General features: G+C 37.5%; 1 protein-coding gene across 1 annotated transcript in view; it reads right to left on the bottom strand.

Moving 5' to 3' along the window:
* Positions 1-268: 268 nt before the first annotated feature.
* The window catches only part of LOC131073108 (calcium uniporter protein 6, mitochondrial), a 54,173-nt gene continuing 26,617 nt past the window's right edge, over positions 269-27,824 (bottom strand). The window contains exon 2 of the mRNA XM_058009482.2: positions 269-1,329. Within this exon, the coding sequence (XP_057865465.1) occupies positions 877-1,329 (453 nt within the window). The 3' untranslated portion in view covers positions 269-876. The remainder of the gene's footprint in view (positions 1,330-27,824) is intronic.

Here is a 27,824-nt window from a genome sequence, read left to right as displayed (position 1 = left end):
TTCCACTACCAGTTATTGAACTACTTACAGAAAATCCAATGTTAAAGTCCCTGCCATGAAGATTTCAGGTATAGTACTTAATAATTCATCAAGTTGTTACAAAGTGTCTCAGGATGAGAAGTCGACACTTTTATCCGACATATTACAGTTCTGCTTGAAAAGTTGCCACACCCAAGTCTATTTTAAAAGAAGAGCAGATGCTTTGTTTCACTATTTGACAACTTACAGCTGGTGCAAAAAACTAACCAGAATGTTTCACCACACCACATTAAAATATTCTACATCAGTTCTCCTCATAGCCGCATATTTATAAAACAGTTGGTAAGAACGAGACAAAGGCTTCGTGAGAAGTCAGTTCTCAAATTTTACAGATTTACATGATTTTATGAGACATGCAGAGATGCAAACGAGGGAAAAACAATTACCACCATAAATCTAATCATTCTATAAATAGTCAAAATTTGACCTCAAGAAGTAATTCCAAGCTGTTCTTGCCCCAGATTTTTACCTTGATGCTCAATATGGCATTACAATCAGAGGTAAATTAGCCCTAATGCCTAAACAAACTAAAAACAAAGTGCCAATTGCGGCTGTAAAACTCTATTTTCATGTCTTCCAAAATTAGAGTCCCTTGAAACTCAGCAATTTCCTGAAGCTCCCAAGATTAAAAATCCAATTGGAAAGTCCTAAAAGATACTACCTAACAGGAAAGGTTAATATCATTGAAGCAATCAGTGCAGCGAGTTATACCATATGTTATGTGTATTATGTTACGTTAGTCTTATTTAGCTCCTATGTGACAATGAAATACCCACTGAATAGCTGAAGCTTGTACAGCTGTCCAGACAAGGATGCAGAAGTTCTGGTAACATAAAATCAGTTCCCAAGAACTGCTTCCTTCCCATTTTTGTAATCCAAGGGAGATTTACAGTGTTTCTGCAATTCCAAAAACCTATCCACGTCAAACTTTCTCTTCTTGTAAAGCTTCTTTTGCTTGGAAAGAAAAAGCCTTGTCATCACATCTTGATAACTTGGATCTCTTGATGTAATGAGAAAATACATATAGCCTAGAAGTAATCCACCAGTTGTGACAAAAAATGCAATGGGTTCCATGACATCCCAGGAAAGCTCCCAAAATGTCAGACGAAAGAACAATGCAGTCTGCATGGATAGACAACATAAACCTGTCCACAAGACAATGCGAACATGCCTCCGTGCGATCCTATCAATTTCTTCCTTCTCTTTCTGCAGCTTTTCCAGTTCCTGTTTTCTGTGATCATCTTCCGGTGCCAATGCAAGAGGAACTGCATTCATCACAAGCTCTGCAACCTGCAAAAAGATTAATTTACAAAATTCTGATACAGTAGAAAGCATTTTTTGAAATGACACAATGCCAACAAAATGTGTGCGGACAAAAGGACAAAGGCCCAGAAAACATGCAGTACAAATAATTCCAGTATGTTTAAAGTATATACTTTGTTTGGAACCCTCAATCTCTTGCTTAACAAATAATTGAGGAAATATTGTTACTAAATTCTTAATAGTAAATCTTTTATTTCCTTCAAAATCTAACGATAAATTCTAGAAGCTTTTTGAAAGGTAAGTAAAGATTCTTTTCATCTCCATATGCCATCACTTCCTACTAAGACTAATATCATATTTGGTATTTCACTATAATTTTAATAATTTCAATGCTCATGGAGAGCTCATCAAATATTACCCATTCTTACTTGATTTGAAGGGAAAAGATCTGGATAGACACAAAGTCTTTGCTGGAGTAGGTTTGAGTTATCTCAAGTGGAGGTTTTTGGGAGATGACCCAGAGGCTCAAGGAAAAGAGGAGGACCTCTTTCAGTTTGCAAAGATGAACGGAATCCTGCCTATGAAAGATGCAGAGGCAGAACCAAAACCTGAGCAGAGCTGCATAGGTGGCTCGAGCAAAGGCCGTAGGAGCGCGGGTCGAGGCCGGGGTCGTCCAGCAGGGAGAGGCCGTGGTCGAGCAAGATTGGAGCTGCCGCAACCCGACCCTCCCACTGCAAGCTAGGCCCTCTTCTGTTGATATGTCAATTTTCCCTCCCGATACTTAGGCATAAAATTGTATATATTTTATTTTGGTTTCTCATAACCATGCTTAAATACTCTGGTTCTGGGCAGTTGGGAATCTGCCAAAAACGTTTATAGTTCCATTTTCTTCAGACTACTAAATTTTTTGAGTGCTCTGTTAAAATGGTTAAACCATAAGATTAATGGTTTCCTGCCTTTTGAGGGAATCATGCTTTGTTGGGTTCACTGAGAACAGGTTTTTTGAATGTTATGAATCTCAGCGAAGAAATCTCTGTATTTAACCTAAATTAATATAACTATTGGCTCTGCCTTTACCGATCAAAAAATAATAATTACAAAAATTTCAAGTAATATTTCAATCTCAGAGGTGTGAATCTCATATATTAAATAACATGACTAGGACAAAAAAAGTTAGATAAGACAGCAAGGATCAACTCACAACTGGACAAAAACCAAGTAAAAACGGGTCAAACAAAAACAATTGACTAAATAAATATTTGATTAAAAACAGATTTAACACAACTTTAACACAAATACATGAATAAGAAATTCATTATTTATAGATTAAAAAAAACAGATCTTGTTCATCTAAGCAGTAAAATCATAAAATAAGCAGATAAGAATAATGCATTGCATGATACACCAAAGCAACAATCAAACTGCAAATAGGCAAATAATATAAAACCAATTATCACATGTAATGTCCCCTTTTTAAATTTGCCTTAATTTCTTTAAGAATAATAAACCCTAACTCAATAATAGTTGCATAATTAGTTATGTATGAATTTAACTTAGAAATTGCAGATTGATAATTTATTAAATAATTTACATTTAATGCTTAAAGTATATTTTAGAAAATATAGAACTAATCCTCTTTTTTCTGCTGTAAATCTGCCACTGATCTGCAGTGATTTATCTTCAATAAAATACTAATGAAAATATCTCCAAAGTCTGCCCAGATTAGGGGTTTGTCCACTAAACTCAGTTATAGGAATTAAGGGGTTTCATCCTTAATTTTGTGCCTAGGAATTTTGTCCTCGGGCTTTTAGAAACTTGATTCATATTCCACAAGGGAAAATAATAATATATCTTCACCAAAATAATGTCTCCTCAATCTCCTTAATAGATATAGCTCTTCACATGTCTTTTGACTTTTATTAAAACTAAACTAGATTTTAATTTCAGTCTAATTATTACTAATTACTAATCCTTAAGGAAATAGCAGGCACCGTTAAACTTCAATGCCGCATGCTTAGTAGATTCTAATTATTTTAGGACAGCTGCTACCCAACATTGCCATATAGTACTTTATTTTATTGTAAGTAGGGGGGCTTACAGTCCACCCTTCCCAAGATCATTTGTCCTCAAGCAATCGTAACTCTGAAAACCTTTATCCACTTCATGCCAAGACAACATCACAAGATTCCATGTTCATCGATCCTGGGCACTACAACAAATAAACTATCTTCTTTAATAGTACTCACTAATCCTGGTCTCCACATCATCCTTAATGACTTTATCATCATATCTGTAAGATTCAAAATCATTAGCAAAATCCTCTTTCTAACCTTTGTTATGAAGTTCACCTTTAAATTTGCTGATCATGAGACCCCATGATGCCCCCTTTGGAAAATAGTTTAAAACAGACTGTATGAGTGCAGGTAGGTGATTAGAGCTGTCACATATCACCCCAAACATCACTGCTGGCATTGAGAATGCTGGGATGTACATGCTCAATGCTCTTTCCATGTGACACCACTTAACTTATTAGACCAAAAAGTCTCCTTTGTATCTGTGGGTATTAAACTGCTTGAAGATAATACTGTCAACTGAAATATTTTGTCATGGTTGTCATTTTTCTTTTCCTTGTTAAAAATAATGAAATGTTACAAAACTTCTTGCATCATTCCCAAATAAAAGTAGAAGATGATTCTTCAACTTCCTCTCTATGCCTGTCTCTAATGGATGGGGGAACTTGAGAATATAACTGACAGTAGTACTGAGAAGGGCAGCAGCATTCTCAATGACCCATGTCTTATGGATCTTACCTTGGAGGGAGGGAGTCCTTGATTATCTCCATGTGGAATGGCTTGGTCTTTCTGAACACACATCACAATTCTTTTCATTGCAATCATGCTTGGGGCTCAATTCAAAATGCCTTGGATTATCATCTCCTTCCCATCTGTTTTGATTTTGAACTCCATAGTTTGATAATTTTGAGTAAATTCTCCTAGTGAGTGCAACTATTGCATGCCTAAGACTCCATTTCACGTAATCCCACAACATATAAATCAACCTTGACTTGACACCTCCCCATAAATAAGTTGGGTCGTTGTAGTCTCCTCCCACAATGAATGATATGGCCATTTGCAAGCGTAACATTAAAACCCATCAAACTTTTCATATCCAAACCTTTCGAGGAAACCAAATCTGCATCTATAAAATTATGGCCACACTATCAATCAACACTTGCACCTTGTGACCATGCGAAACCCCCCAACTCTCAAATCTTGGTACTTGGGTGCTCCGGAAAAGTTTAGCAAGAGTGCCTCTTGGAATCTCCTCTTCTTCTTCGCTTTCACACTCTGTTTCATTAGTCATAGATTTAGACTCAATTCCTTTGGTCTCTAAGTTCGCCTCAAGGTGAACCTCTATATAGTGTATTTGCCCCTTCCCCAAGCATTTATGGCTTGGCTGCCATGGCTTTCTACAAGAAAAGCACAATTTCTTCCTTCGAAGCTCATTCTTAGTTTCTTTGCCCTTGTTTGGTTTTGGAGGCAATGCTATTGGTTGAGGGGTATCTTTTTGGAAGGGTTTCTCATGCTGCTCCATTGGTGCACTCTTGAAATTTGTTCTTAGTTGTTAAATATTCCAATTTTAAAGCCCTTCAAATAACAAACTATAGAGATGATAGCTCAAAAGCTCAAACTAAATTCCAAAGTGACTCTACAAGCCCTTCAATAAACAAAAACATGAGTTTCCCATCGATACTATTCGACACCATGACTGAAATCCTTTGAAATTCTGCTACGTACTCTTCTACTGTACCCAATTGCCTTAGACATGTCAACTCCATAAAGTGTATCTCAGGTCTTTCCTATCAAATCTGCCTATGAGCCTTTGTGTGAACTCAACATATGTCATGATTTGATGATACCCTTGCGTGATTAGCCCATGATGCTACCACTCTTGTGCTGTACCTTCTAAGTGAAGAATAATAAATATAAAGGCTTCATCTTCTATCATGGGGCTAAGAGAAAGATAGGTGTCTAGATTTTGGACCCATGCCTGTGCAATGATCTTCCCTGAACCATCAAAAGTGGGGAGAGTCGACTCACTTAACCTTTGTTTGTGATGTCCCTTTCCGCTTAGTTCATTAATAAATAATCTTGCTAGCCTTTTTATTCCCGGAGGCTAGAGTAAAATGAAGTTGCAAGGGAATAAAATGAATAATTAAATGTAAGAGGCAAAAAGATATAGTTTAAATTCATTTGCATTTAATTATTAAATGGGGCCACTTAAACAATAACTTTATTATTCCTAGGCCGAGAATTAATTAAATATTAGGCAAATAACATTAAATGCCTAAGTCGCTTACATTGAAGATAGAATTGCATCAATTGCTTTTTGATGAAGATTATATTAAGGTGGTTGATAGCAATATTGGATTCATTCTCAATCATCATATATTATTGTTTCACTCTGCACATTGTTTCTCTGGAGAAAAAACCTTGGATGGAATCCCTGGAGGTTTCCAACTTTGGACGCAACCCCAAAGCCATCTCAGTTGAGCTCTATCATCTATCGCTGCTCACTAGTGGCCCAATTTCGCAGTCTATTTGATGTGAATTGAGGGTTTCATATGTTGGGCGATCTTCAACTCTTCACAGAATCCCTACCCAATTCTCATATTCCAAGCTGCCAAATGCAGTGACCAGATTCAACAATCAGCTTTGGAATTATGGGTGACCAGCTATAAATTGAAATTCGGTCTGTAAAGGAAGAATTGCAGCCTGCCAGGCGTCATAATCGCAGCATGTAAAGCTGCTTTTTCGGTTTGAAATCAATCACTCTTCCATCAGACCTGTTCATAAGGGCATTTTGAAGCGATAATTGGCTATGGTGTGGCAGATGGGTATGGTCGAGCACATGCAAACTCCTTGTTTTGTTTATTTCATTGCATTGAGTTATCTAAGATAGAATTGTGGTAATTTACCTATTAAGGCTTAGAATTAAAACTTATTTCTGTATCTCTGTGAAGAATATCAATAATCTGCCCCTGTAGCTTAATATCGATCATGCCACAAATTATTCATTGATTGTGCAATCCAAATTTAAGTGGTAATTTCATCAATTATTTGTCCTTTGAATATTCAATCTGTTGCATGCTCTATTTAATTATGCTATGAAACAAAAATTCATGAGGACACAAAACAATCGCATAAATTTACCCAGCAATAGAAGGAAGGATATTTCATTGTTGTAGATGTCTGTCGGGTTGCCTTTTTTCTCTTCTTGAAATATTCCTTGATCTTGAATTATGAAATTGTATAAATGGAATCATCTTCTGATATCAGGATCAAGTCTTGAGTATGCTTCTATACACCCATCAAAGTGATTTTACTTGTTGTCATGTCTAGCTCGTCCTCTTACTGTGGCTGCTCAACTCTGCTCGTGCGGCAGAAGAGAGGAATTAGTCTACATGATCTCTATGAAGGCTATTCATGCTGCTCCTCACCATTCCATAGAAAAGAGAGCCCAGAACAACTATAATTCCCCCCCATCCGGGTTAAGTTAAGAATGAGGGCTAAGTGATTTTGGTTGGTGATCCGAGTGGGGTTCTATTGGTTGGTGACCCTGAATGATTTGAATTACTACATTCTTGTCCATTAGTTTGTGCAGGCCTAAGGTAATTCATTGTAATATTCATGTTCTGAAGCATTTGAAGGAGCAATTGTATCATTTTTTCTTGTCTTTGTATATAAGCCTTCCTCATTCTTCCTCTCAATTGGCCATCTTATTTTTTCATCTACCTCTAATTTGGTTGCTAGCCTCTTGTAATGTTGCTTCCAATATTTTCTTCTCTCCAAGGTCCTCTAACCACTTTGGCTCCAATGCATAAACTGAATTTAGACCCATAGGCTAGCAAAACTAATGCTCTGATACCAATTTGTAATGTCCCTTTTCTAAATTTGCCTTAATTTCTTGAAGTATAATAAACTCTTAACTCAATAATAGTTGCATAATTAATTTTAAGTATGAATTTCACTAAGAAATTGCAGTGTAATAGTTTATTAGATCATTGATATTTAATGTTTAGAATATATTTTAGAAAATATAGAACTTATACTCTTACTGCTACAAATCTTCCTCTAATCTGCAGTGATTTCAGTGATTTATCTTCAATAAAATACAAATGAAAATATCCCCAAAGCCTGCCTAAATTACGGGTTTTCATTCACTAACTCAGTTACAGGAATTAAGGGGTTTCATTCTTAATTTTGAGCCTAGAGGTATTTCAACCTCAAGCTGCTAGAAACTTGATTCGTATTCTGCAAGGGAAAATAAAAATATAAAATATCTTCACCAAAATTATGTCTCCTCCCTCATTGATTGATCTTCCTTATATATACCTTTTTTCTTTAATAGACATAACTCTTCACATGTCTTTTGACATTTATTAAAACCAAACTTCATTTTAATTTCAGTTTGATCATTAGTAATCCTTAAGGAAATAGCAGGCATCCTTAAACTTTAGCGCTGCATGCTTAGTAGATTCTTATTATTTTAGAAGGATTACTGCTACCCAACATTACCATATATAGTATTTATTTTATTATAAGGAGGGGGCATTACATCATATGATAAATAAAACCTCATCAATGATTATACTATCGATCACCATAGTCTATAATGTATAATCATACTTAGATGATAGTTCTATTCAAAGTCTGAAAAGGATTTCCAAAATATACTTAATCTTCAAATCCATTCAAACTGCAGGAGCAAGATCAATCTAAATGGTATTTCATTATCTACAGTTATTCTTTAGAGTATACCCAATCAACAACACCCATGGGAGGAGACAGAAGTGAAATTTAGTTTTTTAAGTAAATGAGCTTCATTACTTTGCAATCTTTGGGAATTCAATTTTCATGTTTGTAATGAAATTACTCGGCACAAGAGAAGAATATAATAGAAAATTGAAGCAAATACCTGATATAATAAGCCATTTCAAGAAGGAAAGCTTCAAAAAGTCTTATAAGAACAAAAATTGCAATATGAAGCTAAACAATTATTCACTACCTCTTATTCATAGGCATCATGTCATGCACCCCCCCCCCCCCTGCCTTGATATCTCCTTAATTCTAAAACACATCAGAAAATTGTATTATTTATAAGACATCACAATTTTCTGACACCTAGCAGACTCGGAAACAAAATATGCATCTACAGTAATAGCCGTCTAAAATTGAAGAAGATTAAATACCGAATTGAATAGGCCGACTGGGTAGTGATTTGCTGCTAGGGACAAGCAAATAACTAGGGCCGACTCAAAAGGACCATAAACTGAGGGCCTACTTAAGATTAAAGCCACAAATCAATTAAATAGATAATAATTTTAATTGGGCCAACTTAGGAAAAGGGTGCACCCCTCCAAACGAGGAGGCATGACCCCCAGCCATGAAAGGTACATAAAGGGGAATCCGTTGAGAGGAGGGCAGAAAGGGAATTGAATATATCAAAGGAGTAGACAGTCAAAAAAAATCAGATCAGATATTAATAATAAATTAAGGCATATAACAGTTTGATCATATAACTGTGATTCTGGCATGAATTTCTTGTGATATACATAGCATAAGGAATCTTATTTATGATTGCTCATATTTGTTTATGATTGCTTAATATATATATATATATATATAGAACACATGCCATAATGTAGGATTCTTTATAAGTTTTGCTCAAATGTTATAATCAGCCATGATAGGGATTTTAAGGGCTTACGAGAAGGGGAAACAGCGTTGGATCCTCTTCTAAGTATGCCACCTCATGGTGGTGACCGGGAGTCCCATGAGGCCAAGGAGGTACAAGGAGTACTGCCCTTGGGCTTAGAAGGGAAGGATTTCCAGGACACCCTATTGTAAATGTAACCCAACCCTCTATCATGGTGGATCACCATGATAAGGAATCCAATCATAGGAAGCGGGAAAGGATGTCATGATGAAAGGGAACGGTTATAGGACAACTCACTAGGTACACCACCTCATTTGGATGGTGAGGACCACATGAGGCCAAGGGGGATGAAATATCCGTTCTTGGGCCTAGGGTAGAGGATCTTTGGGGAACCCTATCAAGTCACCTTATTCTAGCTTCCCTATAGTTAAATTTCCTCAAATAAATTAGAAAAATCTTATGATTAAGTTAATGTTCCTAAACCTAGTAGGATTTTAAGGCAGAAACAAGGGCATTTACAAAAAGGGGGCATTACACATCATTGGGCAATATTTAATACCCTAAGCCTGATGAGCTTATATAAGTTATAATAAATATTCTAGGGAGTAATAAATGACTCAAATAAGGATTGTGTGAGCCATAGTTGGTCATTGCATATCCTCAATATATTGATGCTTCTGCATGAAAGCTTCATCTTCCTATATAGTATCTTTAATAAGAAAATTCTTCCACTTGATGAATGTCCTAACCCACAACTTCTTTATATGTGTTTGGAGAATTAATTCAGAATTCAAGATGAGTCTTCCCTCTTCGTCAAGCTCAAGTAAAACCACTATTGAGTCCTATGATCCGTTGTACTTGTCCAATAACCTTTTTTAAACAAGAAACCTGAAAAACTAGATGTGTTTTTGTCATTGAAGGTATCTCTAGTTTGTATGCTAAATTCTGAATTCGATAAGTACCATAATATTTCGAATAGAGCTTGTTATTCTTCTTTGGCTGCTTCAAGAATATTTGCTTGATATGGTTGCAACCTTAGAAAAAAATAATCTTCTACAAAATTAAAAAATTAGACATTTTTTTTATTAGAGGTAACTCTGACAACAACTATATTTAAGTGAAGAGCTTGTTATTCTTCTTTTGCTGCTTTAAGGACATTTGCTTATATGGTTGCAATAACAAAAAAAATCCAATCTCCTACTTCAAAATTCCTTTCACTATGTCAACTTGCTACTTCATTTCACTTGTGTTAGGGCCAAATTTTTATTGAGACCAAAAAGTACTTGTTGATTTTGAATTTGATCTTCCATAGCATGAACTCATGTAGCTTTCAATAATGATGTGATTGATGGAGGATGGTATCCATATCATACCATAACTAGGGACATTTTCAAAGTACTATGGAAGTATTATACCATTTTGCTAGCAATATCCAAGCCACTTATTGAGGCTACTTATCTAAAGTAAAACAATGTAGATACCTCTCCAAGTACTTGTTGAATATCTCAATTTGCCAATTTGAATAAGGATGACATGAAGAGCTATGAGCCATCTGAGGACCCAAAACAAAAAAAAAGTGTCCAAAAATAACCTTCAGGGTGTCACATATATATTCTCCATAAAGTATTTTCTGTTGTACTTGCTATAGAAGGATGTGACAATGCACAAATGGGTATATACTACCATGATAATATTCTTACCTTCAAACTTTGGTAGTCATGCAATAAAATCCATGGAGAAATATTCTAATCACTAGCCAGGAATAGCTAAAGGTTGTAGCAATAAAAGACCAAGTGTCTTGAAAATCTTGGGCAACCCCTTACTAAAGAACCATGGAACTCCTATAGAATCTTTGTTGTAGTGTTGAATTCTTGCGCAAGCATAGTCTCTCCTTACACCATAGGGAATCACCCTTCCTTCCAACAAAACTTATTTGAGCTACTTAGATCATTTTGGAACAATTGAATGAGATTCTAGCTAGCAAAACCTCACTACCACTCTAATCTTGCTTCTTTGACCCTGCTGGATGCTTATCAAAGAAATTTCTTTTGGTTCTTGCTATGTACTTTTGGCACCCATGTCTTGTTGGTTCCATATTTTCATTGTATGCATTGTGCCCTAGGTCTTCATTTTTCCTTTGTCGTCCCCCTTTATCTTGCCTAATGTCTTAGATTTTTTTCCCCTAGTGACTTGTTTCTCCTAGTCATGGCCTTTTAAGTTACCATTTTTATGTCCTATCCATGATTATTAACCAACCCTATCACAATGCTCTTTCACATCAACGAGTACCTTCTACCAATTATATCCTCATTTGCCCTTTCACATGACTGGACATTGTTTTCCATGTTGTCTTCCTAAGTATGGTGTCTTGTCACTAAGTTATTTGTCAATTGATGCACATTTGATTTGTCTATTGCCCATCCACTTTTATGTAAAGTCCCCACTTAGGAAGATTCTTCCTTTTGCCCTAAAAACACAAGTTTGAGGCAACTCGCTGATAGAATTTGGCGTAAAACCTGCAATAGTGTTAGCCAACATAGGAAATGTAATTCATAAGACCAATATATTCTATTAGGGTTAGGGTTTAACAACAAATAATTGCATCAATGATTGTTAGTGATAACAGTAAATTATATGGAACTAAATAAATAGGCAATGTATTTAACTATAGTAATCAACCATATTGGAGGGTTGAATGAGGAAACACGATAGGGCGCCCAAAACATCCCTCATCTAAGCCCAAGGGCATGACTTTACACCCCTTGACCCCAAGAGGCAAGCACATTGGATATCTAGCATGGGGTGGTTTGTAATGGCCCCATATTATTAGTACCTGAATTTTTCCCTAATTGAGGTCAAGTAGGGTTTAGAAATTCCTATTACTTGATTGAAACCCTACAGGTTAGAAAATACACAATCATAATTTATTAAATAGATCTATTAATTAGAAAACACCAATCATGCATATATAAAGCATAGTCCTAATAACAAGATTGAATTATGCTTGAGAGAATTCAATCATAGAAGGGCATAGGATAGGATGACTAAGTGGGGTGGCCCAAAGACCCTCTACCCTAGGCCCAAGGGCGAACCTTATCCCCCTTGGCATTGTGTGGCCTATGTCATCCAAATGAGGTGGAATACCTAGTGAGGTATCCCATCACCGTTTTCCTCAACTTTGCCACCATTATCCTATTCCTTATGATTAATGCATCTATTTACCAAGATAGAAAGTATGAGGACTCTTTACAATAGGGTGCCCAGGAAGTCCACCCTTATAGGCCCAAAGGCAGCACCCTTTGTACCCCTTTGGCCTCATGGGACACTCCGGTCTTATACCATAAGGTGGCGTACCTAGAAGATGACCCCAACATCGTTCCCCTACATGTAATCCTCTCTCTCTCTATATCATGGCTGGAAATACCCAAAATATATGCAAATATACTGTTAGACATTGAGAACATACGTAGAAATATATTTGTCATACAATAAGTCAACAACAGAATATAATTCATCAGATTTCTATTTACTGATTTATATACAATTCGTAAAGCATTGCACCATAAATTATAAGTATACAGTAATAACCATAGTTGAACTACTCACCAAAACCAAAAACTCGCCAAGGCTCGAAAAAAAAACTCGGTAACTTAAAAAAATTGATTAAATTTAATTAGAAATGCATTTTTTCCCAAAATTCAATGAGAAGATGCATCCCATGAGTCAATAAATGCGAACATAAAAGAAACAAGCTGAGTCTAGATATATTTAAATGCAAAGTGGGTGCAAAATCCCATCCTCATGAGAAATGTTGATGGCTGGAAACAAAATAGTAAATAGTTTTTGTAGAACTAAAAGTAAATAAATATATACAATTACATCTTCCTCTTCCCAACTCTAGTAAAAACTAGGGGAGAGGTAGAACTAGAGGGTCTAGTCCTAGAAGTCTGTTGTGGGCGTGATTGTGCCTCCTCGCTCGGTATGACTTGCTCAAGTTGTGGCTCGTCCTCCATCTTGGATGTAGCTCTGCCTCTAGCTGCACCTGGCACTAACAATGACTCCTCATCCTTCTCAATGTCATCTTGTGTGAAACCAAATCCACCCCCCTCCTCCTCCGTAGCTTGCCTCTCCAAATCATTGATCTCATCCTCTATAAACAATGGAGGTTGCTCCTACGATGTCCAATCACTGTAAGGATCTATATCATCCAAATCAATTGGACCAACTGGCGCTTCCTCTACCTTATATGCAACCAAAGATTATATTGCACACAGCCAAGGTCATTGAGGAGTTTTTGAGCTAGCTTGCTCATCTTCTTTGTGTGGATGGCCTCAAACAAGCTCCAATTGCACTCACAACTGGATGAACTACAACGCTGACATAAGATTATGAGGGCAAATTTTTTGAGATTTTGGGTATTTCCACCACAACTTTGCCACCAAGCATCTACAAAATAGAATTAGGTTGAGGGTAGCACCCCTCACAGGGGTCTGAGGGTGAGAAAGAGAGGGGTAGAGAGATAGGTCTTGATTATGGGGGACAGAGGAGAGAGTGAGATGGAGAGTGGTAGAGAGGGGGATAGAGGAATAGTGATAGGGAGATAGATAGGTCTAAAATTCGGGGCAGATAAAGTGAGTGACATAGAGAGAGCGAAAGAATGTTGATGGGAGCATACTGATTACTGAAATTTGACTAAGTCTGAAAATTTAAAAGATCTTCTCAAACCTAGAATTTGCATTATAACTCCTAGAGATTTGAAACCACTCTCAAACATCCTGCCAATATATATATGAAATATAACTTAAAGTATAATTATACTTAAATGTTATATTTCATGTATATATTCTAATGAAGAGAATGAGACTGACTTGAAAAAAAAAATCGATGGAAATCAGCTTGCAAGTGTTTGGGAGTGTGTTTTTCCCCTTCTCAGCAAAATACAAGCCAGAAAATGATGAAATGAAACTCATTTTTGCCGTTTTTTGCCTTTATTCACTAGCGGGTGAGTTTTATTCACTAACTCGACAAGTTTTTCTAGCGAGTCAAAGTCGTAAAAACTCGCCGAGTAGTCCAACTATGGTAATAAAATATGTAGTTACAACACTTTATACTAAACACAGAAATTCATACCAACTAGAGTGTTAAGTCAAACTGCTGAGAGAAATGTCTGATATCTATATAAAATTAGAAACCTTTGATGGTTAATGATTGATGAATAATTGATTGATTGAATGAATTCCTTTGATTGTATGATTTGAGGGATTGGTGAGTGATAATGTAATGAAGGTTGGTTTGATATATTGGTGAATGATGATTGAATGTATGCTGATTTGATAGAATGATTTGCTGATAGATTGATGCTTGATTTGAATGATTGGAATGATGATTGATAAGTGATCATTGAATAATTGGAATGATCTCTTTTATACTTCATTGGTAAAAGGGTTACCACCTTCCATAAGACTTAGGTCATTGTTGTGAGGTATTCACACATCGCCCCATTGCAAATGAGGACCCCCACTTTTTTTCTGCTTTCTAGGTAGTGTTTGGGTCTTTCGCTATTAGCCTTTACATTTGAAGGGGAGTATATGGTCAAATGGCTAGGAGTCAAGTGGATAGTCTTTGCATAAGTGTGTAGTAGGTTTGCAAAGTTTAGGCATGACGAGTTCAATCATGAGTAAGGAAGGATTGTCAATTTGCAGGTCACTCCAAGTGCTCCTCTTAAAAAAAAAACTCACTTCATGAACACTCCTTGTGGCGAATTTCTTGCACTTTTCAAGCGAACTTCATGACTTCAAGAATTGGAGCGAACTTCATAACTTCATTGCTTGGAGCGAACTCCATGAGTAAGACTTTTGGAGGGAACTTCATGCTTGAGAGATTTGGAGCAAATTTCTTCATGTTGGAGATGGAAAGATGAGGGAAATTGCCTACTTCATGATCAAACACTCAAGAGCAAGCTTCATGAGTTCACCATTTGAAGCGAAATTCATACTTCATGACTTGAGCAAGTGGAGCAATATTCACACTTCATGAGTTCACCTTTTGGAGTGAATTTCTAACTTCCTGAGTTGATGATCTCAAGCGAACTTCATAAGTTGGGGTATTGGAGCGAAATTCCCCTTCAAAGCTTCACAGTGAAATGGAAGATAAGGAGGTGAAGGAAATTTGGAATCACTCACTTCATGTTCAAGCATTCACAAGCGAACTTCAGGAGTTAGCATCTTGGAGCGAACTTCATGACTTACCTCCTTGAAGCGAATTTCTTCAATGAGCATACACAAGCAAACCTACATGGGCGAAGTTGAAAGAGAAATGAAGGATGATCGCTTTGAATGGATTCAATACCAAGCGAGCTTCATGACTTCATGTTTTGGAGCGAACTTCATGATTTCACCCCTTGGAGCGAACTTGATTCATGAGTTGATGGTTAGGAGCGAAATTCATGAATAGAGAGATTGGAGCAAATTACATCTTCAAGCCTTCGTAGGTAAAGATGGGAATAAAAGGAATGAAGCAAATTTGAACATCAACTTCATGAGTTGCAAGAGTGGAGCGAAATTCATCAGCTTCATGAGTTGCAAAAGTGGAGCGAAATCCTTACTTCATGACTTCACAAGTTGGAGCAAAATCCTTACTTCATGATGTCATAGTTTGGAGCGAACTTCAGGTTGGAGAGTTTTGGAGCGGATTTCATGTTTGAAGCAACTTCATGAGTTGGAGTGATGGAACGAACTTCAAGTTGGTGAGTTTTGGAGCAGATTTCATGTTTGAAGCAACTTCATGAGTTGGAGTGATGGAGCGAACTTCAGGTTGGAGAGTTTTGGAGCGAATTTCAGGTTTGAGAGTTTTGGAGCGGATTTCATGTTTGGAAGGAACAAGCAAGCAAGCAATGTGATTGAAATAAGACATCATGTGCTCATGTGCACACCCCTTGGGATGAAATTTGCAACTTCATGAGTTGCCAATTGCAGCGAATTTTTTGCAACTTCATGAGTTGACATCTTGGAGCGAATTTCATGTTTGGGACATTTGGAGCGAAGTTCATACAAGTCTACTTCATGAGTTGATGGTTAGGAGCGAATTCCATTCAAATGAACTTCATGAATCAATAAAATGAAGCGAACTTTATACAAAATGCACTTCGTGAGTTAGAGAATTGGAGCGAATTTCACATTTGGAGTAACTTCATGACTTCAAGGTTGGGAGCGAACTTCATGAATCAAGAAAGAGGAGAGGATTTCATACAAAGCTGAACTTCACAATTCAAGGTAGAAAAGCGAGAGCGAATTCCACATAAAACGCACTTCATGAGTTGACAAACTGGAGCGAACTTCATGAGTTCAAGGTTTGGAGCCAACTTCAAGAGTTGAGGATTTGGAGCGAATTTTTACAAAGGTGAACTTCATGACTTAGAAGATGGGAGCAAATTTCATGAATGAGCAAGGTGATTGAAACAAGTTTCACGTGCACACCATCTAGAGCAATCTTCATCTTCAAACCTACATGAGCAAACCTCAACTTCATGAATTAGCATGTATGAACAAATTTCATATTGAACTTCACAAACTCAACATGCAAGAGTCAACTTCATGAATGGACAGAGGAAAGCGAACCTCATGTTCCAAGCTTCAAGGGCGAATTTCAAGTGTAAAAGTTACGACGTGAATTCTACTTCATGTGTTCCTAATTGAGGGTGAAGACTACAAGACCACTACATTGAAAGAGATTTGATCATTGGAAAGAATCATTTTGAGTTGAAAAGATAACTTCATGAGAGGCAAGGCGAACTTCATGAGCAAGGGCTTAGGAGTAGACTTCAAGAGCTCCTCTCCACGAGCGAAAAGCAACTTCAAGTGTTGCTTCATGATGGTGAATCCTCTTTATATGTTTTAATTAAACCTATATATCAAGCATGTTCGATACTTGCTTGTTTGTTTTGCAGGGGATGAAGGAAGAAATAGGGAGATCATACAAGAAGCATTCACCTACAAAAAGACATGATTTATAACATCAACGACATTAAGGGAATCACAAGAGGAATTCTGAAGGAGAGATACAACAGTGACATCAGAAGTTCATCAATACTTCAAAACTTAGATTTATATCTTGCACTTTCATGATCAAGGCATTTGAGAAGGCAGTTTCAGAAGAGTTAATCAAAGTTAGAAGATCATCATCATCCCTGAAGTTGGATAATGTTGAGTATCAAGAGATATCTCTCAACATCCCTTCATGATGATGAATCAAATCAAGCTTACAAGTACAAGATTGAGGTGGCAGCTCAGTCACTACCTCCACCAATCAGAGAAGGTCCACATCAACGCATTGAATCAAGTTCATACATGATGGCACAAACTTTGATGTACCTACCCCTGATATCTATTGGTTCACACTCACTGAATATAATTATCTCATTGGCTAAAGAGAGTTTGTTGTAACAAATCCTAATTAGGGTTTTCATAGTAAAATCTTGGCAATTGATGGAGATTCAATCCTGGCCATTTATTGTAAATGAGCTCTCTATAAAGCTCAGACTCTTCATTTGTAAAGGTTAATAGGTGGTTAATAGTTAATAGTTGGCTAATAGTGAATAGAATAGAATAATAGATAGCTTAGAAGAATAGCTAGATTAGGATACAAGTTAGAGTAGGAGAAGGCAAAGACTGTTGCCAAACTTGTTGTAAAGAACAATTGATTTTATTGAAGTCATGGTGAATTTGATTTGTTACTTCAACAATTCGCAGGGTCTTTGCTTCTCAATTTGCTTTCATGTTGATTAAATTGAGTGGAGGGATTTGTTGAATGTATTTGTGTGGAATCCGTTTTGTTTAGACCACTAGCCTCTTACTGATTGTAAGTGAGCCTTGCGTGGTCAACTAGAATGATATGAGCTTAACTTCAAATCGTTCTACACTCATTGCTTATGCATTAACTTGAACGATGATAAATGTTTGATGGTATTGATTCGAACATCTTTGAAACGTCCTTAGAAGATTGCATTGAGCTTGTGTCAAATTGTTCAGTTTGATGGTGAGACCTCGCTCAGTAGAATTCTACCTAGTCATTCATCTATATTCTTACATTCTAGGTTCTGGAATAGACTCTCTCAACCCTTTCCTTTTGCCCTTTTTTTCAATTCATGTTAGTTTAGGATCAAAAAGCATCACCGTATTGTAACATCAGATGATCTAAGTTCTAGCAAACCGAGCATTCAGGCATTCTAATGTAAGTCCCCTTGTGATTCCAGCATAATCACATCAAACCAATGAGCTTATCCACATGTAGTGACCCTACATTGATGAACCTTGGAGTCTTCTCAAAGTGATCCTTAAGCTAATCTTCAGCATTTGAGAGATTTTGTACAAGAGAGGATAAGAAACTTTTGGGTATTTTATTATGTGTTTGCATGTGCATAAAAAACACATCAACAGTCACCACCCTTCATTGCTACCTTTTAAAATAATATATTCTTTCCCAATTGTTCTCTTTTCCTCCCCTCCTCGAATGAGAATTTCTTCCCTTTATATCTTCCATTGTGAGGAAGAAGTTACACCTCTTCAAAAGAGTCTACCCTTCAAAATAGCCAACCTTTCACAATCACCACCCTTCGAAAGCGTCACAACCTTTCATACTTTCTGCCCTCCTTTGAAAGAGTCACTTCCTTATTTATTTCCCCATCCTTCTTCCATTGACTCTTCCTTGATTCACATGCTCCCTTCTTTCTTTTCTCCTCCATCTCCCCTCTTTCTTTTCTCCTCCATCTCCCCTCTCAAATGAGGTTCTCTTTTCCCTTTTATATCTCATGTTCAAGGGATTCAAAACTTTTCATTTCATGCCTTTTGACCATTCATTAACTTAGTTAAATTTTAATTATATTTAATCTTACGTTTTAATTCATGTTATTATTATTCTTTGTATTTTAATTTTATTATTATTATATATTATTAAATCCTATTTCAAAGAGGGGACATTACATGGTCTACTTAGTGGAGGAGCCCAATTTTGCCTTCCCTATTTGTGCTACTTCATTAACCCACATACAAGTATGTCCACAATCAATCAAAGCATAGGTTGGAGAAGAAGTCACAATAGGACACCCAAAACATCTCATCTAAGCCCAAGAGCATGAATTTGCATCCCTTGGCCCCAAGTGACAGGCACATTCGACATCCAACAAGGGGTGGTCTACTTAGAAGGAGGTTTTGTCTCTGCACTCTCTTCTTGTGCTCCCTTACTAACCTTGTTACAATTGATTGCAGCAATAGAATAGATATTACATATTATTGCCTGTATCTAATATATGAGAGATTATGTAACAAATACATTAATATGCTGCATACATACTATTGCATATATTGAAATGTGATAATTATGTATAAAAACATTACCATTGCTGCATACCACAAAGAGGATTAGTATACCAGATTGCTCTATGGGATTGATGCTTTTATGATTTATCTAACTTGTTTCCTTTCAAATTAGTGCAGATCACAAATAAGGTTGTTCTTATTCAATTGCTTTTCTTGTTCTCCTTCAATACCTTTTGATGCCAACATTGACTTGCCTTATATACCTCTTCAATTGCAATGAAGATTCATGTCCTCTTCCATGTGCACAACTGTCCCCGAGGCTATGTCCTTTCATAACTGTCACGTGCCTCTTCCAAGGATTGCTGTTTAGACACTTGTTAATTTGCTTTAATCCCTCTAAACTATTCACTGATTATATGAGAAGCATTTGAACATTCAAGTGCAAAGGTATTAATTCAAAGTCTCTTGCAGTTCTTTACTTGCTCCTATCCCATCCTTGGAAGATGTCTAATTTCCAGTTTGCTAATTAAGGGAGCGGAAGTTTAACAGGCTGTTATTTTATAAAATTGTGAAGTCCTATGGATTAAGATTTTCTGAAATTCATTTATTTAAAATAGTGAATATTATTACGTCATCGTCGGGTCATGACATTTTCATATGCATACACAATCCTTAATAACCAATTTGCTGGCCCCGCATCTCTGAAAAGCACAATGCATGACACATAGAAGCATTTTATTGCATTGCATTGACCTTATGCATTAGTGAGCATGTTCCTCACTAAATGCTCTCTTGTTGATATGCAGTGAACCTTGTATGGACCCCACCTATCACTTTGTTTTGGATTTCCACTCGTGTATACACAATCAACATTCTTTCAGCACATGTTCTCATGTGTCATATTATTCACATGCCACGTGTATACACTCAGCTCCATGTCTTGCCCACATGGTCAAACCACGTACTAGCCATTTCTACATAATACTTCCAAATGAGCATTATGATGTGTTCACTTCTCATTACATTGCATGATGTCTTCAAATCAACATGTGCTTTTCTCAGCAAAGTTCCCACTAATTGATGTGCCATACCTTCACAAAGTGTCACATGTTGGTTCCACCATGGCTATATGGACAAGTGGCCACTTGCTTGAAGTGGATTGATAACCAAATTTCAAGCAACTTACCTATCACACTCACAAATGTTACCAACTAAAAGGACAAGTTGCTACTACCAACTAATGAAAAGTGTAATTTCAAATTGCAATGCATCCACCACTTACAATGACAAGTGTCAAGAGGGGGTTATGTCTTAATAGTTGAAGTATGATATCAATGTTCCCATTTGCTCTTTCCAAACTAATTAGTGGTCTGGTTTGAAAGTTGTTTCAAATAGATTAATTTACTCTTTCCAAACTAATAAATGGTCTTGTTTCAAAGTTGGTTTCAAAGTTGGTTAATGCAAACTAAAACACGCCATTAATATGCCACTATCGCAGCATGTCAGTGGCATCTACCCTTTGCTAAATCATTTGATTCTACCCTAGCTTTGCATTTAAAAAGAACAAATTCTATGAGTGATGTCTACTCAAGCTAAGAGCAACTAAATATATTCTAAAACAACTAAATATATTCTAAAACTACAATTTTGCCATTGTTGTTTCCAAAGCAAGGTTTTTGGAGTTAGTACAAATGACAGGGTTTGTTGCTATTAGTCAGGTGAGCTTTTATGCCATTTCTCTAGAAATTTGTGGTTCTCTCTTCACTATGGTTGTCAAATTTGAAAAGTGGAGTTGCATAAAGTTGTTTTCAGAGATTTTGGCATTATTTTATAAACTAGGGGTTTTCTTGTGAGAATTCTAAAATTCACATAAACATCTGAAAGCCTAGCCCATAGAAATAATGTCATGTCCCCGTCTCCGGAGTGATCACCAGATGTGAATTTGATTAGCCTATTAGCCATTCCCATAGGCTAATTCAAATGGTTAGGGAATGTTATGTTGCAGCTGGACATATTTTTGGACAAGGAGAAATAAATAATATTATTTGAGCTCCTAAAGTAATATTATAAAATAAGTCACTTTTTGTTATAAAATGATATTATAAAAAATAAAGTGACTTAAAATATAAAATATTTAAATAAAGACTTAAGTGACTTTATTTGGAGAGAATAAAGTTAAAAAGTGATTTTATTAAAATCTTATTTTCTCCTAAACTCAAGTGGCCCACTTGAGGAAGAGGAAAATTTATTATAAAGGGGTCAGCCATCATTGTTTGAAGTCCACCTCTTGTGAAAAAAGAATTATAAAGGGGTCAGCCATCATTTGGAAAGGGGTCTTGTTGATGTGTTTTTTGTGACGTCTAACACAGAATACAGTTACCAATGGTCACCTTACTCTCTCTTGAACAAAATTAAATCATATGCTAAGATTGCGATAAGATCAAACGGCTAACTCCAAGGTTCCTTCGTGCAATGAACGTGACTCAGCCGGCGGATGTGTTTCACTAGAAATCCAAGGGGCCTATGTATTTTTAAAGAACATTCTAACGAATTTGTGGGTTCAAGGACAACTTCGTGAATGATTTGCAATAAAAGTTCTCTTCTTTTGGATTTTGGATAAAATATGCAGAAAGTAAAGAGGGAGGGGTTGAGAACTACGCTAAATCTAATCCAATCCTATGAACAAAGAGACAGGATCACTCGTGCAAAATCAAACCACGCTTCGCTTTGCCAGCATAGCACAACTACATGAAGGCAATGCAATCTTCAGGGATTGTGAAATAAATTTTTCAAATCATCAATGAATGACATCAATTCAAACAACATCCATCCGATAATCGGAGTTAAGTTCACACATAAAATAGGCTCAGAATAACCTTACACAGTAGGCAACAATCAGCTGCAAACCAAAGGTATGAGCTCAAATTTTTACAACGAGCAATCCTATCAAATCCCGTTCATCTAATAACATAGAACAAGAACACACCATCAAATTGAACAATGCATTAAGTTTGCTACTTCAACAATCTCGCTGCAACAATCTCATAAAACAATCTCTCATTTACAAATGAGGGGGGTCACCCCTTTATATAGGTCTCAAACCACAAGGACATGCAAACCCTAATTAGGGTTTCACCCAAAAGATTCCCCACACATGATGATACAACAAGGTGGGAATCAGCAATTAATGCCCATGAAACCCATATACAATCAATTCAAACATGCCCGAAATGGCATCCATTTGTGCATTAAATGGACCACTTACATCAAGTTTGACCCCCTATGCAATGAATATTCTCCATGCAAATTGCTCATAAATGCCCACCATTACATGCGACGGCGACATGCAAAGGGAATCCATCATACAACCATAAATATGGCGGCTACATGCAAAAGATGCATCATAAATCTGCCATGCATTGACCAGTCCACCACTTGGTCAAATTATTCTAGCAATAAATGTGTTGTCACTACTCTATTAAAAGATTCTTGTCTAGGAATGGACGACCATTGCCAGGTTCATTGATTGCATACGTTATGAACTTGGAGATGACGACTTCCAACTCTCCCACTACGACACTTAGCGCACTCTCAATCTGATACTCCAGCAATGTGACTTCCTCTTCGCCTTTGGAGAAAAAGTTCTCCCACTCTATCACCTTTTCCTATGTCTTCTTCATGATGCTGGAGAATGAAGAAACCTTTTCAAAGTGTTGTTTGGAAAATGATCCAACGAAGAAGCATTCATGCAGCTGAGTCCTCAAAGAATTAACTGTCACTCCATTTTCATTCAGTTGCCTTGCGAACAATGCTTCGATGGCGCCGACAATCTCTTCTTGCACCCTTCTAATTGAGTCTTTTAGAGCTAAAGACTCCACGCTACACCTTTCAAAAATGATCTTTCCAGAGCAAATGGCACAAAACCACCTTGGGAAGTCGTAGATTTCGTTCTCTTGGATGACTTTCCCATCAATCAATGTTTGCTTCAAAATCCTCATCAAAGCCCTAGGTCGTGGAATGGTGAGGTCCTGATAGATGTGCACGTCCTCCCATAGACCCTCTGTTGTTTCCACTTTGTTCAGAAGAGTAAAGATGAGCCAAATCTTCAATGAATTTTCCGATTAAGGCAAAGACATCTTCTACCCATTCTTTGGCATCATGAGCTATCTTCCTAACTATTTCAGCTTCGTTAATGTCTTCTTGAGGAAGGGAAGAAGGAGGAATGAATGAAGGGTCAGCCTCTCTGAGTAGCTGTTTAAAACTTCTGACATAGTTGCATAAGGCATGATTTTCTCTCTTTAGCCGCATTTTGCCTTTAGTTTTTGCATTTGTTCCTTCATTGCCAAAGAAGACCCTTCAAAATATTCCACAACCTACGTCGGGGAAGCACGCCCCAAGTCAATTTATCTGATTACGAAGTCACTTGGCGCAATTTCATTCTTGTCTTTATCTGCCACGAGCTCGGCCAAATGTAGAGTCATGGATCCAGACTCATTCCTCGTGACTTTGGAAAATTTTCAGGCAGCCTTCTTCTCTGCTAGCTGATCCATCCTCTTCAAGAGTTCCTCTAATTCTTGTGCCAGATCAATTTCTTTCTCTGGTTCCTTCCTCAGCTTGTCCCTTAGCCAATCTGGAGCAACTATCAATGGATTCTGAATCTCCATGTGTGCGGGCTCCTGTGATGTTTCCTCCATTTCTCCAAGGATTGTTTCTATGAAACTATCCTAGTGGAGTTCTTCCTAATGGGGAGGGATTTCCTGTCTCTAATCTCCTGGCTGATCGGGCCTATGTGAAGCACTGGCGCTGAGAACATCTTGCGCTAGAGCAATGTTAGGAAGATTGTCTTGCGGTGGATTAACACGACTTCCTGTGTGAACATTTCCACCTCCTGTACACTGGAAGAGCTAGCTGGTGATTGCATTCCTTCTACTCTCGTTCTCTTCAACGCAGGTTCAACCTGAGGGACATCTTGCTGAGCATTCTTCCTTTTCACTATTCGTGGTTTCTTTAGAACATTCCTTCCTTTTCCAAGATCAGCCTCCCTTTGTTGAACTTCTCCTTCTTCACCTTGGGCTTGTGAAGATCCTCTCGTAGCTTCACTGTGGGAATCCAAACTCCCCATCAACTGGTAAGTCAAGTGGCCATTTCCTTCTCTCAACCTCTTAATATGCCGATCCACCCAATGTTTGGTGAATTTCAATACGGGTCTGGCCAAAATGTCCAGATCATCAATTTTGAGCTCTGACCAATCTAGAAGCTGAATAGGTTGATCTTTCACCTTTTCAAATCCAGGTTGCACTAAGTCCAAATCCTCCTTCACTTGATCTAGCACTTGCATTACTTCACCTATCCTGATTGTGTCAAGGGGCAGCCAAGAAAACATTTTCTTCCTGACCTCAAGGTCATCCTTAGCACCTACCCAATAGTCTTCTAGGTGAAACTTGTGTAAAAGCTTCACTCTAGCAACCATTCTAATCTTATGATATGGATCATAGTGAGACATCGTGGTGTAATATTCCAAGCGGTAAAATGCAAATTTTTTTGTTGCATTCTCAGTTGTCGCCAGGTTTGGGCACACTTCCACATATTCCTCAAGGACGACTAGAAATTCATAAACAACTTCTTTTTCTTCTTCTAAATTTGATCATAAGTTGTCAATTGCCTCATAAGTTCTAGCAGTATCGGTTTGTCGGATGGATACCGTGGCAATTTATACAGCTGGAAATTGAAACCTCGTGTCCTGATATATGTGAACTTTGGAAATTGCAGGAACGTGGCTCCAAATTTCTGAACTAATGCCCTAGCCTGTGGTGACACTCTCGTGTGGAGCTCATTCTACATGAATCTAGTCAGGTACATGGCGAAAGTGTCATTCGCCATCTTGAAAGAATTAGTATTGTGGAGGTGCAATTGAGGATAATTCTCATGAACTTTCAGCTGTGCCGGTCCGCAGCCCATAACTCCCTTTCCTGGCAGACCATCAAAGCCTCCCATCCTTGCAAGCATGTAAATTACATAGGAGCTCATGTAGAAGGATTGGGACTTCTTTTCTTTTGAATCTTTCAGCTGCTCATGCATGTAGTGGCTGATTAGTCTGGCCCAATACACCAACCCATTGGCATTCATGATTTCGCCAATGTACAAAAACATTCACAGCTCAAAATTCATAGTATGTGAACATCCCATTATCCTACATAGCATCATTATCATGTCCACATACTCCTGCTTGAACTCGAAAATGGTGAGCGTCTTAGGCATTTTGGAGATGTGTGGTCTAGGTTTCTGCAACCAATGCTTGTTGATAGTCTCTACACATCTCTCAAGACCTGCATGATATATTGCCTAAGCTCAATTCATAGTCTGGTAAGTCATCGAATGATGTGAAGGAATTCTGAAGGCTTCAGCAATTGATTCCGGAGTCAAGGTGACCAACAGCTTGCCACCTAATGTTTAAATTGTCCTCCTTTCGGAATTGTAGTGTTTTGCACATTCCAGAATCAAGTCTAGACATTGAATATAAGGGGGAAATCCTATTGCCGCAACAATTCCACTTCTGACAATCCTAGCAGTGGTAGGAGATGGACTGTGTCCTGCTGTCCTGCTGTGACGTTTTCACACATCACTCCATTGCAAATGGGGACCCCCCTACTTTTTAGGCCCTCTTGGTCTTTTGGCTTGCATTTTTGGGGTCTTTTCGCAGCAGTCTCATCAGTCTCTCTACTTTGCAAGTGTTTGGGGGTCAGTTTGATCAAGTCTGCAGCTCGTTTGAGCGAATTCTTAGCACTTACTATTTTTAGTAAGTCTATTTTTAGTAAGTTTCAATGCCTCCCCTGGATTGGTCTAATTTTGCCAAAAATCAAACTTACTATTTTTAGTAATTTCTACTTTTAGCAAGTTTCTATTTTTAGTAAGTGCTTTCCTAACCTATTTTGCCCAAACCTTGACATTTTGAAACACTTACTATTTGGGAAAATCTCTTTTTGGCAGGTTCCTCACAGGAAAACACTGAAAACTGAACATCCCTGAAGACTCTGAAGACTGAACATTCCTGAAGATCATTTCTAAATCCGGAAGAGTCAGAAGGCAGACAAGTTGGATAAAAAAAAGGGTTAAGTATGGAACTCCTATTCTAGAAGAGGAAAGCATACAAAATCATCCAAGTCTAGAAATTCACATCAATCCACCAATGTCATCCTGATCCGAAAATGGCCTAAAATTTGACTAAGTTTGAAAATTTGAAAGATCTTCCAGAATCCAGAATTTGCATTATGATTCCTAGGGACCTAAAACCACTCTCAAACATCCTACCAATATATATGAAATATAACTTAAAGTATAAGAAAGGAAAGATTCCTTTCTTATACTTAAATGTTATATTTCATATATATACATGTCCTGAATTGGTAGAAAACATCAAATCCCTTCCTCGAGCAAGAATGCCGCCCAAACACTCAAGAGGGCGCCAAACTGGAGGAGCCATGGAGGATTAAAAAAACCACAATATTCCATGGCACATGCAAAATGCCGCCCTAGGGTGATGAAGGGCACTAAATTCAATGAGTCTTGGAATTCATAGCAAATCAATGAATTCCTTCCCTTAGTCAAAATTGCGCCTTGGAAAGTGATAGGGCACCAAAATGGAAGGTCCATGGAATTCGTGAAGTGGATGGAGTTCCATGTTCAATGCAAAATGGCGCCTTAGATGAGGGTTGGGCGCAAAACCAAGGGAAGCAAGGAAAATCCTCAAAATTGCCAAATTCCTCCTCACCATCAAAAATCCGCCTAACACTCAAGGAGGGCGCTAAAGAGGGATAATGAAGGAAAGTCCTCTAAATCATGAATTCCTCCACATGAAGAAATTCCGCCATGAGACAAGGAAGGGCGCCAAAAAGAGATGTGCATGGAGAGATGGAAAAAGAGTGAATTCCATGCTTAGGCTTGAAAACTTGAAAAATTGTCTAAGGCAGGAAAATCCAAGGGTCAAGGAGGAATGAAAAGTAAAAAAATCCCCTCGAGAAATTTCAAGCCCAATGGAGGGAGCGGCCCCTCGGCTCGCCCCATTTTTAGACACCAAATCTTATCAAAATCCAGAAAGTTTTGCAAATTTGGACTCGTGAGATAATTCTCTCTCTCTTGGACCCAGGTCCTAAATTTTAGGAAAATTCCTAAAAAATAGGAAATGTGGCAAATTGGTCAAAAAGCTCCCTGCGAATGTGATGAATTCAAAGAGCACAAAAAAAATCCTTCCACGAGAAAGAATTGCGCCCAATAAAAAGAACTTCTGAAAAAGAAAAATTGACTAAGTGATGGAAATTCCTTCCTTTACGACATAGTTCTTGGAAATCATGAAAATTGGCCAAGGCATGAAGAATTTCCTTCCTCGGGGGTAAGGAACAAATTTATTTTCAAAGGAGAATTCCTACACAACATGAATTCCACGCCGAGATGAATTGAAGGTGGAAAAACAATTTCTTGGCAAGGAAGGAATCA

Source organism: Cryptomeria japonica, chromosome 7, assembly GCF_030272615.1.
Source record: "Cryptomeria japonica chromosome 7, Sugi_1.0, whole genome shotgun sequence".
Classification (NCBI taxonomy): domain Eukaryota; kingdom Viridiplantae; phylum Streptophyta; class Pinopsida; order Cupressales; family Cupressaceae; genus Cryptomeria; species Cryptomeria japonica.
This window is presented reverse-complemented; position numbering and strand designations above follow the sequence as displayed.